This window comes from Podarcis pityusensis (genome assembly GCF_964106645.2).
Source record: "Podarcis pityusensis genome assembly, chromosome: 1".
In the NCBI taxonomy this organism is placed as follows: Eukaryota; Metazoa; Chordata; class Lepidosauria; order Squamata; family Lacertidae; genus Podarcis; species Podarcis pityusensis.
The window spans coordinates 34,245,367-34,259,812 of record NC_138028.1 but is presented as its reverse complement, the minus strand read 5'-3'; the positions used below and the strand labels follow the sequence as shown (position 1 = coordinate 34,259,812).

The following is a 14,446-nucleotide window of genomic DNA, read 5'->3' as shown; positions in this document are numbered from 1 at the left end:
AGTTGTCGTGGCTTGCGGTAATAATGTGTTTGGCTGTTTACACTGAGCATTTTATTTCAGTTCTGTCTTGCCACAACTATTGAAGGGGAAGGCAAAAGTAGGGCTAAGCCCTGTGATTTAATACTGTATTTATATCACGGATTTTCCCCTCCCAATGTGCATTAGTTCCCCATCTTTTTAAAGACAAATAAAAACAGAAGCATCCAGCTGTTTCTTGTGAGGAACAGAGGATGGAGATTGCAGTTGCTGCTATTCATGAAATTTCTGTACATAGGAGAAAATAGATACAGTATTGGATCGGCTGTGTGTTTCTGCTTTTTTCTTACAACAGTGGTCAGTATAAGTAGTAGTACATCTCAAGTCTTTTCACCTTCTGGTACATCTGAGCTCTTCCCTTTACCATAAGTCAGAAATGTAGCCACCTGTGTTCTTTCATCATGGCTTTGTGTAACAGTAAAACTCCATAGCAGGAAATTAAGCTTGTGGACCTTGGTGGCTTGGGGACAAGCGTGACAGCAGACACACTACATTCAGACATAAACATGGTTTAGTGCTATGTGAACGAACTAATGCCCTCTCATTTCCTCCTGCAGCATAACTGTGAGGAGATCAGGAGCCTCTGGTTTGGTTTTGAATAGCAGTTTGTTGTTTTGTTCAAACTGGAGCAAATTTTATTAGTTTAAACTATGGTTTGTTCACATATACCCAAATCAAACCATGGTTTATGATCCTGGTTTGTTTGAATGAACCATGGTAAAAACATTACCCTGTTCCGACAAAATAACAAAGTGTGGTTGAAAACAGAAGTGGATGCTTATGATCATGGCCATGTGCGAAGAGAGGGGAGAGCAGGGTTACACAAGCCTGAGGTGTGGTGTCTGCAACTTAGCTACAGTATCTTAAGGGTGAAAAATAATGCCAAACCACTCGAAAGTAGGATTGTGTTGGAAACATAACTTTTGTGTTAACCCTGATTGAGTTGCCTTTAAGGTAAAGATAGGCAATTCCTTCATGCCAGTTACACAATTCTTCTAATTTTCCATGCCAGTTAAAGACCTTTGTAGAGGATGGTTGGAAGCTGCAGAAAGTAGAAGAAAAGGAGTTTTCTATTTAGGGATTGAGAAAAAGAAACACTAGTAGATAGGAGGAATTTTGGTCAGAAGTTGCAATTGTGTATATTGTATCATTTTGGAGGGGTATTGATTTTTTTGTTCTTCTTATTTGCTTTTATGTTTCTTGACAGGATTTGAATGAAAATCTCACATTGTGCTTATTGCTTCAGTGTGTAGATATAGCAACTGAAAGAACATCAAAGATGGGTTGATATCAAGCTATTTTTCTTTTTCTTTTTTACATTTGGGGAAAGGGATGCTCTCACTTTGAAATGAGCTTACACCATCTCTTTCTGAAGACTACATGAAGCCTGATTCAGTTTACTGAAACACCTAAATTGACTACTCACTTCTATCCTATCCCATCCCACCCCACGTTTCTCAGTTTTGATAAGGGTTTTAATACTCCACAAACTACATAACTGGGCTGTTCCTTCAGGAATTTATCCTCTCTCCATCGGTGTCATTATTTTTTTACATCATGGTATTTTTTCACCAAACAAGCAGCTTGGGGCTACTGAAGTTACTGAAGAAAAGTCACATGTTTCATCCCATGCCGAAGCATCAGCAGATGCCCACTGTCTTGGGGTGCTTCATTTTCACCTCGTCATATCAGTGTGCAAAACCAGTGGATCCCAGAATTCGTCCAGGAACTACCACATTGAGTTTTAAAGGTAAAGGTGAAGGTATAAGGGAGACCAGAGTGGGGAAAGACTATTCTTCTCCACGCCCTTTCAACCTGTTTGCTGCTGGAGCATCGAAGAGGAGATCAGGGCCCCGTGAAGCCATTGAAGATTCAGAGCGTTCCATCCTTTCAAGGCGGATAACACTTCATCCTCCAGAAAAACCTTTGAGTGCTGGCGAATGGGAAGAGCTGAAGGGACAATTTGAGGGGCTGAGAAAGTTTGAACTGCTTATGTTTGAGCAAATGATAGCTTGCAACAGTCCCATCGATGTGGCCAAATCCTTGTTGGCTGCAGTGGCTAATCGAGAGGGAGATATTCAATACAGTATTTTGCTGAAGTACTTGTGCCTGTGTGTCTCTCAGGAGAGCACGGAGGAGATTTACGATGTCCATGACATTCTGAAAGCCAGATTTAAGACTTTAGAAACATCGGGTTATGGTCTTCTCATCAGAGGTCTGAGTGGTACACCACGCTGGAGGGAGGCCTTGTCGCTTCTGGAGGAGTTAAAAAAAGTCATGACCCCTTCAAAATCAAACTATGGAGACTGCATCAGGGGGGCCCTTCTTAACCGGGAAATAAATCTTGCATGCGAACTGTTTCATGAGATGCTAGCTAAGGACCTGGTGCCAAACCTGGATACCTTACAGATTTTCTTCGACACTGGCAGAAGTGTGAAGGATGACATTTTGAAAACTGAACTCATGCACATCCTCTCCTACTTAAGAGATAATCAAGTATATCCTGGGGAAGCTTTAATGCAGAGCATAAAGCAGTGGTTTGAAAGGTAAGTTTGTCCTGTTGCAGGTAACTGGCTGATCTGATTCAGCCAGACTTGCCTGGAGACAATTTCAAATCATACAAGCTTCAGAATCTGATCACTCTAAGCAACTGTTAACCTTTGGTTTTGTTTATTGTTAGTTGTAAATGCATGCCAGGTCTCCTAATTTTGTGTCTGTGTATCTGCGCTGTGGGTTAAACCACAGAGCCTAGGACTTGCCGATCAGAAGGTCAGCGGTTCGAATCCCCGTGACGGGGTGAGCTGTTGCTCGGTCCCTGCTCCTGCCAACCTAGCAGTTCGAAAGCACGTCAAAGTGCAAGTAGATAAATAGGTACCACTCCGGCGGGAAGGTAAACGGCGTTTCCGTGCGCTGCTCTGGTTCGCCAGAAGCGGCTTAGTCATGCTGGCCACATGACCCGGAAGCTGTACGCCGGCTCCCTTGGCCAATAAAGTGAGATGAGTGCCGCAACCCCAGAGTCGGCCACAATTGGACCTAATGGTCAGGGGTCCCTTTACCTTTACCTATCTGGTATTAGTTACAGCGAACTTAGAGATGTGGCTAATCGTATTTTTTTTGCAAGGCAAGGTTCCCTGTGGAGGTGAGCAAAACACTCACTAATGAAAAGGGTGTGCTACTTTCTAACTCGCATGCCTGTACAACATAAGCTGACCCGCTGTGTTAATCACTTCCTCCTTATTTTTCTCAACAATACAAGGAGGTATTTCAACAACCTACCACATTTCACATCCCTTGGATCCACTTTCTGGTTCCTCTGGATCTCTACCTGCACTCCCTCGTGCGTATTAAAGAATGCCATTGGACATAGCCACTTTAAAATATTTTTTGTTGCAGCCTGTTGACACCCTTGCACAGGTTAAATAACATCTACAACCTTTTGCAAAAGTCCTGCCTTCAGAATACGTACGTACTGAATAGGCAGATGTTAAATGATATTTTCAAGCTTTTGTGGACATGTAACCTTTACCTTTAGTTAAGTCTGGCATACTCCTAGGTATGTTTGCTCAGAATTTGCAGAATTGATGGGTTTTATCCACGAGTAAACGTGCATCAAATTGCAGATAATGCATTTGATCATATATGTGCTTGCTTGCTTATTTATTGCATTTGCACACCACCTTTCTGCCAAAGCACCCAACGTAGTTTACAATTTTAAAATAGTAAAATAAATAAATGCTCTAAAATGTAGAGTGACAATTGTCTCTAGCTGACAGGTAGCTGGTGGAAGAAGCTCCCTGGCCTTGCTTTCTTCTGCCTTCCCTTGAGGCAGATGGCTCTTAATTAAGACCATGTTCTTTAATAGTCCCAAATGTTCAAAATACTTTACTGACAAGTAAGTATGCATAGAATTGTTGCCTTAGTTTGGAACTAGTCACAAGAGGTGCATCTTTTGGACTGTGATTAAATTTATAATATATTCTAATTTTTGTGCAATTTTTTGTAGTATTCCAGGAGAAAACTGGAAAGGAAGCTTAACTACCATCAAACATAGGTAAACATTTTTTTAAAATCTTGAAGCGCTATTTAATAATTTTGCTTATCATTACTTTGATCAAAGATTTTCAGCCCTGGCTTAAAGTGTTTTTTTTTTAATTGTTTCTGACAATTTGTGCATATATAAATTTGTACAGGGCAATTTAGTGGTTGCTCCACCCCCATTGTTCCGCCCGAACACTGAGGTCCAGCTCCGAGGACCTTCTGGAGAGAAGTGAGGTTACAAGGAACCAGGCAGAGGGCCTTCTCAGTAGTGGCACCCACCCTGTGAAACGCCCTCCCATCAGATGTCAAGGAAATAAAATACTATCTGACTTTTAGAAGAGATCTGAAGGCAGCTCTGTTTAGAGAAGTTTTTAATGTTAGATATTTTATCACATTATTGTTATTGTTATTATTATTATTATTAATATTCTGTTGAGAGCTGCCCAGAGTGGCTGGGGAAACCTAGTCACATGGTTGGGATATAATAAATGATGATGGTAATGATGCAATCCTGTACCCAGTTACGTGAGAGTAAATCTCATTTAATTCAATGAGACTTAATTCTGAAAAGACCTGTATAGGATTGTTCTTTAAATTGAATGGTGAAATCACACAGAAATGTGTAAGTTCAGTAACCACCAAAATAAAAGGTTAAATTGTTACAATTATTTTATGATATGTTTAATTATTGAATGTCCTGAGGATTCCTGCTGTCAAGTGAGTGAAAATAGCAGTGTGTAATAGGAGTAGAAGTGGAGACAAAGTAAAGGTATTAGAGAAGAATACATTGCTGTAAAGGAAAAATCAAAAGAACATTTTCCAACTGCTGTAAACTACATACAGTGGCAGACATCTTCATGCATTACATAGTATATGGAGGTTTCAGTTGTTTTCTGGTCCTCAGTCTGTGGTGACAGGTAAAATCATACCCCATCATTCTTGAGTTCAGTCACCTGAACAATGGAGAAGACACTGCTTTCCTCCCCTCACGGCACTGGTTTCAAACTCCTCTGCCCAGGACTGTAGTGGGGAATAAAATACCATTACAATTCCTGCATAAATTAGCTGAGCGGTTTGTGGAGAGAAAAGCCTCTGTGTGTGTTATTTGCTACACTCTGGGTGATGTAGCCCCAACAGTCAAAAAAAGGTTCACCATCCTGCCTTATAGTGTCCTATAGTTTTGTATACCTCTGCCATTCCCTTATTTTTGCTATTCTGGTCATTCTTCCACCCCACCCCATCCCAAAAAAGGTTCCCAAACTTGGATCTCCACCTGTTTTTGGACTACAACTCCCATCATCCCTAGCTAGCAGGACAAGTGGTCAGGGATGATGGGAACTGTAGTCCCCAAACTGCTGGAGACCCAAGTTTGGGAAGTCCTGGTCTAGATTTTTAAAGCTTTAGTTCAATAGAAACTGCATGTATGGCTTGGTGCCACAGCAATATGTGCTAACAGGAGGTGTGATGAATAAATGAACTCTATAATCGTAAAATCTTCATTTTTATATACTCCATCTAACTGTTGGGCAAGGCAGTGTGTGGCCTTTTTTGTGTGTGTAACCATGGTTTAGCTTACCTGAACAAGCCTTAGGCTCATGTGCTTCCTCCTCTCCTCATCTAGCACACCTGTGAGGATGACATTTGGTGTTTTCATTTCTATTTTCAGCCACAAATTAGTATTATTTCTGAACTTAGACACCTGTGGTCTTAACCACAGTCTATTGCCGTAGTGGGGAACCTGTGGTCCTGGAGATGTTTTAGGACTCCTACTCCTATCAGCCCTAGATAGCATGGTCCATGGGCAGGGATAATGAGCTGTAGTCTATCAACACTAAGAGACCTTTGTACTAAACCATAGCTCAGCATTACATCTAAACAAGGATCCAACATGGTCCTGCAAGTTTTGAATCAAGACATGAATAAATGCACCTTTTAATTTTACGTTTTTTGCAAATTTTTTGGTATATAACATTTTTCTTCAATCATTGTTTGAAGGAAAATCAGGTTTACTTTGCAGATAATTTTATAAGCTGCTGATAACTGTCTGTGGCTTGATTGATGTTGCAGTGGGCAGTGCCCATCTTGTAATCAGTCCTTGGAAAGTATTAACCTGAGTCCAGAAGAATACAACACTCTCAAGGAAAGAATAATAAAGGATGTGATACAAGGGACTGATACATTTAGGAAAACAACCCCCCAGGTGAGTTGCAAGGAAACCAATATTTTTATACTGATTTGCTTATAAGAAATGATGTATTTGCCTATAAGCCTGCTGTAATGCTGCCGCCACACTGGCAGAACAGCATGTTTTTTAAAAGTACCGTATTTTTTGCTCTATTAGATGCGCCAGACCATAAGATGCACCTAGTTTTTAGGGGAGGAAAACAAGAAATAAGAAAGCAACGCAAAGCATCCTGAGCTAAGAGGGAGCGCTCCTCCATCTTTGCTCAGGAGGTTTTGCGGGGCTATCCCTGAAGCCAGGAGAGCAAGTGGGATCGGTGCGCACTGATCCTTCTTGCCCTCCTGGCTTTCCCCCCATCTCCCGCAAGAGCCGCACGCTCTTTAAAGGGAGCGCGGCTATCCCGGGCTTTTGCGGGAGGTGGGGGAAGGGACAGAGCCGTGCACTCTGTCCCTTCCCCCACCTTCTGCAAAAGCCAGGGATAGCCATGCGAAGCCTCCACAGGCCAGCGGGATGAAGGCTCCCCGCTGCCCTGCGGAGGCTTCGCGCGGCTAAGCTGCGCAGCGCTCCCTCTAGCTGTTCTAGCTTTGCCGCGCGAAGCCTCCACAGGGTATGGGGATGAAGGCTTCCTGTGCCCTGCAGAGGCTTCACGTGAAGCTAGAACAGCTAGAGGGCAGCCCTTCTCCCTCCTCTGGGAAAAGCTGCGAAGAGCTGCACACATGCTCCACGCGGCTCTTTAAAGGGAACGCTGAGCAGAGCCTCCCGCCTGCATTTGCTCCATAAGACGCACACATGTTTTCCCTTACTTTTTAGGAGAGGAAAAGTGCGTATTATAGACCGAAAAATACAGTATTTTGTTTATGTAGCTCTTGATAGGTCCCATTCTACCTAATTGTTGCAATAGCAAGCCATGGGACCAAAGCACGAATAATATAAAAATAGTCCTCAAAGGTTGTGCTTAATTTATGACTAATTCAGAATAACAGAATAAAGAACATTTTATATATAAGCTACATCATTAGCATGTGAATCATTGGTGGCCGCCAGATTAGATGTTTTTAAGCTGGCACCCACGGTACATACATATTTGAGGCCCTTTCCTTTGGACTGGTATCTACTTTTAGCATCATAAATCCTTAAGCTGTAAACAAAACTATTGAAAAATGTATACATATTGCAACACTAGATTGAGGCATGTTGTGTCATTAATCTGGACCTATTTATAGGTCCTCTGTGAGCAGGCATTTCCATCTTGCTTGTGATGAGTCTGCTTCTGCCCATGTATTCGTTTGTTCCATTTTTAATAAATCATGCCACAGTTTAGAAATTATGCCATGTTAAAAGCACCATCTCTAGAATTAATAATTCAAATACTTGTATTGTTTGCCTCCTTGGAATGTAAACGGGCCACTGGATGGCGCTCGTGTTACATCTTGGATATGACGCTAGAGACAAAAAATATTAACGGAGATCAGAGATTGTGGAAGATGCATAACTTGTATTATTTCCCTTTCTTCTGCCCCACCCTTTAAAGTATCAGTTACTAATGGATCAGGGCATTTCTTTCACGATCACATTAATGGAGTTGTGCCGTTTACAAATTCTTGACTCTTCTACAAAAGGAACAGCACAGTAATGCTTTGATTTGTAAAGTAGGAATCCTTCTACTGTGAAATATGCTGTTACAGTTGTACCTCGGCTCCCGAATGCCTTGGGAGTTCAACGTTCCGGCTCCCAAACGATCAAAAACTGGAAATGAGCGTTCTGGTTTTTGAACGTTCTTTTGGAAGCTTGAATGTCCAATGGGGCTTCCGTGGCTTCCAATTGGCTGCAGGAGCCGCGCTTTGGTTTCCGAATGTTTTGGAAGTTGAATGGACTTCCGGAACGGATTCCGTTTGACTTCTGAGGTACGACTGTATTTCTGATGTAGGGAATTTGCTGCTCTTTAAACTAGTTGTAGCAACGTAGTTCAATGAGGCTGCTTCCTATGTTAGTACCAACTATGGGCTGAGCAAACTCCCAGTTCAAATTGTGCCTCGTCCATGAAATAATCTTGACAGCCTTAGGCAAATTCTTTTTCTTTTTTAAATCTCTGTTTAAGTTCACTTTGTGCCGTGTTGGCTAATAACAGTGGCTTCCCTAGTGGGGCTTTTATCAGAAATAATGAGGAGGTGTGTTTGGGACCGGACGTGGGGAAATCCATAGTTGGATTTAACTTTTGAATTCAGCCCAGGCCTCCCGAACATGGTTTGTTGGGGAGAAACAAACCACAAGTACTGGTTTGGCTGTAACACAGAATTAGCCGTTTGATTGGTTTTTCCCTAGTCCAGGAAGAGAGGAGCAAAGTGCTCAAAGTGTGTGGTCACCATCATGCAGGGCATGTACAACCTAATTTTGCTAACTGTGTTTCATGGCCAGCATTGTTTCCAAATGCAGTCATCATTATTTCCATTAATCGTGTGTTTTACTGTACAAATGAGAGTGTATGCAATTGTGCAGCTCCTCTGTATGTACCACTTAACAGTTTTTCAGCTATCAGTCACAGAAAAACACACATGTTTTTGTGTTAAACATGTCTGTCTCAAAATCCCAAGAGCCTCTTCATTTCCTGACCTGTTCCTCACATGTTCAGGAACAGGAAATGATAGGGTTTTAGGGGGTTGGAGGTGTTTGATAAGGAAAGTTATTTTGCTGCAGTGGCCAAGAATAGATTGACTAATGTTGATGCTGGTTACGGGGCTATTTTTTCTGTCAGACCTTTCTGTTGATGTTAACTCTTTAAGCCCTTAACAGTTTAACCTTGGTACAGTGGTACCTCGGGTTACATATGCTTCAGGTTACAGATGCTTCAGGTTACAGACTCCGCTAACCCAGAAATAGTACCTTGGGTTAAGAACTTTGCTTCAGGATGAGAACAGAAATCGTGCTCCGGCGGCAGCTGGAGGCCCCATTAGCTAAAGTGGTCTTCAGGTTAAGAACGGACCTCCAGAACGAATTAAGTACTTAACCTGAGGGACCACTGTACTTTAAAGTCTTCTGTATGTTTCTCTTGATATGCTATTGTCATAATTTGAGGGCCTACTCCAGATCCCTTGAACTTGTTGGGCAAGGCTGGTATTAACTAGGATTAGGGGGGAGGTGAGCGCTGCACCCCAAAGTCGAATTCGACTGGACTTAATCATCCAGGAGTCCTTTGCCTTTTTACCTTTAGCCACCCTATGAAAAGTCTTGCCAGGCACAATGTGTCAGGACCTATCCTTATAGTGCTACAAGCCATTCCTAAAGATGCAGCTTTTTTAAAAGGGCCTAAGCTGCACTCATTTGTTCGCTTTGTGTTTTATTTTGACAAGAGTTTGGAATTGTTGAATTTGTATTTAGTTTTATGGTAATACATTGACATTGTGATTGATTTTGAGTCAGGGATTGTTTTTGCTATTTTAATTGTTAGCCACCTTGAGTTTCTTTGGAAAGCTAGGCAAGATTGAAAATTTAAATCAATCAATCAATCTGCCTGAAAGAAAGGGGGGTGTATATGTATATGTATATGTATATGTATATGTATATGTATATGTATACGTACAGTGGTACCTCGGGTTACATACGCTTCAGGTTTCAGACTCCGCTAACCCAGAAATAGTACCTCGGGTTAAGAACTTTGCTTCAGGATGAGAACAGAAATCGCGTGGCGGCAGCGCAGCAGCAGCTGGAGGCCCCATTAGCTAAAGTAGTGCTTCAGGTTAAGAACAATTTCAGGTTAAGAACGGACCTCCGGAACAAATTAAGTACTTAACCCGAGGTACCACTGTATATGTATGGACATGGGTGGCACTGTGGTCTAAACCACTGAGGTTTGAATCCATGTCATGGGATGAGCTCCCATTGCTCTGCCCCGGCTTCTGCCAATCTAGCATTTTGAAAGCACACTAGTGCAAGTAGATAAATAGGAACCGCTGTGGCAGGAAGGTAAATGGCGTTTCCGTGCCCTCTGGCACTTGTCACGGTCTTCCATTGCACCAGAAGCAGTTTAGTCATGTTGTCCACATGACCCGGAAAGCTGTCTGTGGACAAATGCCAGCTCCCTTGGCCTGAAAAGCACCCCATAATCACCTTTGACTGGACTCAACCGTCCATTTCCAGGAGGATATGACTGGCCACTGTTGGGAGTGAAATGCTGGACTAGATCAGCCTTTTGTCTGGGTCAGTAGGACTGTTCTTATGCACGTTCATCTATAATTAGCAGGCCACTAAAGGGAGAGAATCTATGGGTATGTTATGTTGGTGGGTTGATCCTTGGGGTCCCTGTCAACTCTATGATTCTATAATTTGATGATTGCTAAAAGTGAATCATTATTTTGAGTAATTATTTGGCTTATGCTACAAATTTTGGGAATTTACCATGGTTAGAAATGGCCGGAGTTTTTAGCACAAAGCTGGGGCTTTTCTGGAAGGGATTTGTTGTGGGAACAGCTCTAGTCTTAGCCTTGATAATAGAATGTTTGTTTTGAGGCAAGTATTGGATGTTTGGGGAGATTCCATTTCTCACTAATAATAGCTCTTGCAGCAGCTGCCTGAAATCAGATGTAGATAGAGAAGGCATCTGTTCCGTTAATGTTTTATTATTATTTTAAAGACATATTTGCACTTATCCTTGCCCAAATTATATGTTATAATGTAGTGACTGAGATGCCTGCAGTCTCAAGGGGTTGTGTCAGTGACTTTGCTCCTAATTTTAACTTATTTTAATAGGAAAAGCAGTATTTGCTACAGCACAGGGCCTTTTAACTGAAATAACATCCTGATTGTAGGCTTATTAAAAGACGTAAAGAATGCTGGACAACAGGGGAAACTTCACTGAGCTGTTCAGGAATTAGCGTGGTATCCATTTAAGACTGAATTTTTCAGTTCCTGTGTAACATAATTTCTAAATCTTCCTGCTGCTGGGAACTGATGTGCATGCTTACTGTAGAAAATGAATTAAAACCCTTGTTTCAAAGAAACATTGATGTAAAAAAACCCCTAGAATACTAGCTCCCTGAAATGCAACTTCAATTCCCATATCTCAAGAAACGTATAAATTACTGTTTCCATTATGGCAGAGAAGGCTGCTGGCTCTTCCTGGGCTTGAGAGGATAAGTAGTTTTATGGACGCCGTTATGGAGTGGTTGGTTACTAATTTTTCGTACTCAGTGAGGTGATCGCGTTTGTGATCAGGTGGATGTACACGAGGCCCTTTCTTATGAAGCCACAGTGAGTCATTGAAGACACATGGCTGGCATTCCCCTCCTGAATCAGTCACACAGTGATCCGACTCAGGTATTTTTCTTTCTGAAACCAGTTTGTGAAACCAAATGTAAATGAATGGATGATTGTCGCCTGTGGAATCCTTCTTTTCTGCCACCATGTGCGTTAGAGAAGCATCGGTAAAGACATCAGAGATACCACTGCTGTACGCTCTCTCGCTTCCTCTGAGCTCAACAGAATCCGACTGAGACCAGCAAGCAGAGTTTCCAGGTAGACAGCTGGAATCATGACTTAATCACTGACCTTTCTGGATATATATTTTTTTAATAAAATATTTATTGAAATTTTCAAAGTGTTACGAAATAAAATAAAAGCAGAAGAAAATACAAAATAAAAATAGTTAACAAAGTAGATAAAGAAAGAAAAAACAAACCCCTTCCAACCCTACGAATACAAATTCAAAAATAAGAGAAAAAGACATAAAAAAACAAAAATACACCACAAACAATTTAATAACATTTAAAAACAAATTCATTATTCTCGAATCCTCAACTGTCATTACCTTCTTTCTTTGACCTCCTCCTCCTCCCTTTCTTTGTATCCTAGTTATTAATTATCCCAGCAAATCCTTTCCATATTTCATAATATTCTGTCATTACATTACCCTAAACAGTTTTAATCTTATCTTTCTTTCTATAAGAAAATAAACCTTAAAGCTTAAAACTTAAATCTTATCCTTACCAACTTCTCATAACCATAATATTTTTTCATAATTCTTTAAACATCTTTACTAAAGCCGAGTAATTTCATTCCAACATTTTTCTAACATTCATCAATTTTATAAAACAGTTCTAATGGTAGAAAAAAGAAATACAAACAGATCCAATCTTCATCCAACGTCCCTTCCTCCTGGTTCCGGGTTTTGTCAGTCCTTATTATCCCATCGATCTGGCCCATTAACCTGGCAACCTTATATCCAAGGCCCTCAAGTCTCTTCCATGTCCCTTCCGCAGCTCTTCTTCATATTTGTAACTGTATTTTCCCTTGTCTCCTGCTCGTGGTAACTCCAGCTTGGCAATATTTTTAACCCTTCTCGACAGATCAGCCCCTTTTCCATATTCAGCACTGAATTCCATATGGTATTTAAAAGCATGTTTCAAAGACCTTCCAAAATTAAGAGCCCCCACAATCCCAAACATCTCACGGCCCATTGCCAGATTTGAAAAGTCCAAACATCCCAGCATAGGGGGGTCAATCCAGCCCCCCATTTCCAAGCCAAACCAAACTTTTCCTTTCCAAATCTGGCTTTTTCCAAGTTCATTTGTCAAGTCCGAAAACTCATATTCCTGTTGGGCCTGTTCTGTCAGGACACACTCCTGATTTAATTCCTGGGTGGGCTCCACATATTTTCCCACTGTCTGTTCAAAATTTCCCACTTCCTGTTCAAAATTTCTAGTCGAAGTCGTCATCAAATTCACCTTCTCATGTAACTGTTCCAGTAGGGCATTTGTTTTGTAGAAAGCACACAACAAACTTCTGAATACATTGTCCTGCAAGGTCAAATGCCTATTCCCACGATTGTAATCTGTAAACAGCTGCCGGCTCCCTGGAGTTGGTTACAGTTTCACAGTCTCCCTCTAGGGGGAAAACTTCTATTTGATCTTGCAACAAAGTTTCCCTTTTTGAGATACTTTGTCAATATTTGTTCCTTTGAAATGCAAAGGGAAACAGTGGAATCACTATGTTTCTCTTCTTTTAGCTATCTGTCAAAAACGTTTGTCTCTGGTCAATGAACTTCAAACGTCAGTCCTGACACCCCGCTCCAGGATCAGGACGGAGGAAAGTTGCTTTACTTTAAACTCACTTTAAACAGTCCAAAAAAGATCCCCCTTCTTCTCCTGCTGTCGAAGGGGGGTTCCACAATTTTAAATGATGAAATCCAATCCTTTAAAGGCGATTTTCTGAGCTCTAGTTTACGTTGTCTTTGCTTTATTCTGTCTACAGAAGAACGGAAGGCTGACTTCCTGTTTAGACCTTCCTGTTCCGTACCAAATTGAAATAAATTTTTAAGATCCAATTCCTTTCTGCTCGCAAGTCCCCATTTAATGTCCAGTTGTTCAAAGTCTAAGTACTCACGGGTGCTTATTTTTGAGTCCAAATTGTCCCAGGAAAAAGGCAGCGCTCTCCGGCAACGGCTATGCAGCTTCGCTCCACGGAAATAGCAGTTGACTCACAGCACCGCGCCACTTCCCCCTCTTCACTTTGGAGCCCGTTAGTGGGTTCCTTAGCGAGTTGGGGGGGCGCTAAAGGTGCCTGCCGAGTCCCATGGTCACAGGCTTCATCCGCCTGTGATTTTTAAAAGGGTCCCCACTTCGCCGTAGCGGAGAAGACCCGTTTCCCGCGGAGCTAGTCCCTCCAGTTCAGAGGGAGTCCGCCATTGCCGATGGCGCCACCCCGGAAGTCCTGACCTTTCCGGATATTTGTTGTCTACTTGCTACTCTTAGTGGAAGTCCATGGCACCAATGCACACCTGTGGTCAACTGACTCTTCAAAGCGACTCATTCAGCCCTATTACTTATCACAAGAAGGAAATAACTAGATGAATTTGACTGTAATGGTAGCTAATTATCGCCTTTCAGCCATTTGTTAGTTAGCCAAAGAGCTGCAGTGACAGTTTAATGATTCATTAACTCAATTCTATTTCCACCCCACCCCCCTTCTCATCTCATTGTTCGGCTTAAGCTCTAATTTCATTTCACTTAATTAATTTCAGTCTAATTTGGTTGAGTGGTGTTTGGAGAGAGAAAAAGTTCACAGAAAAATTTAATTTCCTGCTTCTGAAGGATGTGCCAAAATATTTCTACCAAGAGATTGAGCCTGTAAAAAAAATCATTCTTCGATGCTGTATTCATAGGGAAACTTTTAAAGGCCTAAATCTGTTGGATTCCACTT

The 14,446-nt window shown here is 41.7% G+C and overlaps 1 protein-coding gene across 1 annotated transcript in view; it reads left to right on the top strand.

Annotated features, from left to right (window-relative positions):
* The window catches only part of PRORP (protein only RNase P catalytic subunit), a 51,236-nt gene that overhangs the window by 300 nt on the left and 36,490 nt on the right, over window positions 1-14,446 (top strand). Inside the window, exons 2-4 of the mRNA XM_080978334.1 lie at window positions 1,244-2,582; window positions 4,040-4,087; window positions 6,142-6,274. Of these exons, the coding sequence (XP_080834460.1) occupies window positions 1,594-2,582; window positions 4,040-4,087; window positions 6,142-6,274 (1,170 nt within the window). The 5' untranslated portion in view covers window positions 1,244-1,593. The remainder of the gene's footprint in view (window positions 1-1,243; window positions 2,583-4,039; window positions 4,088-6,141; window positions 6,275-14,446) is intronic.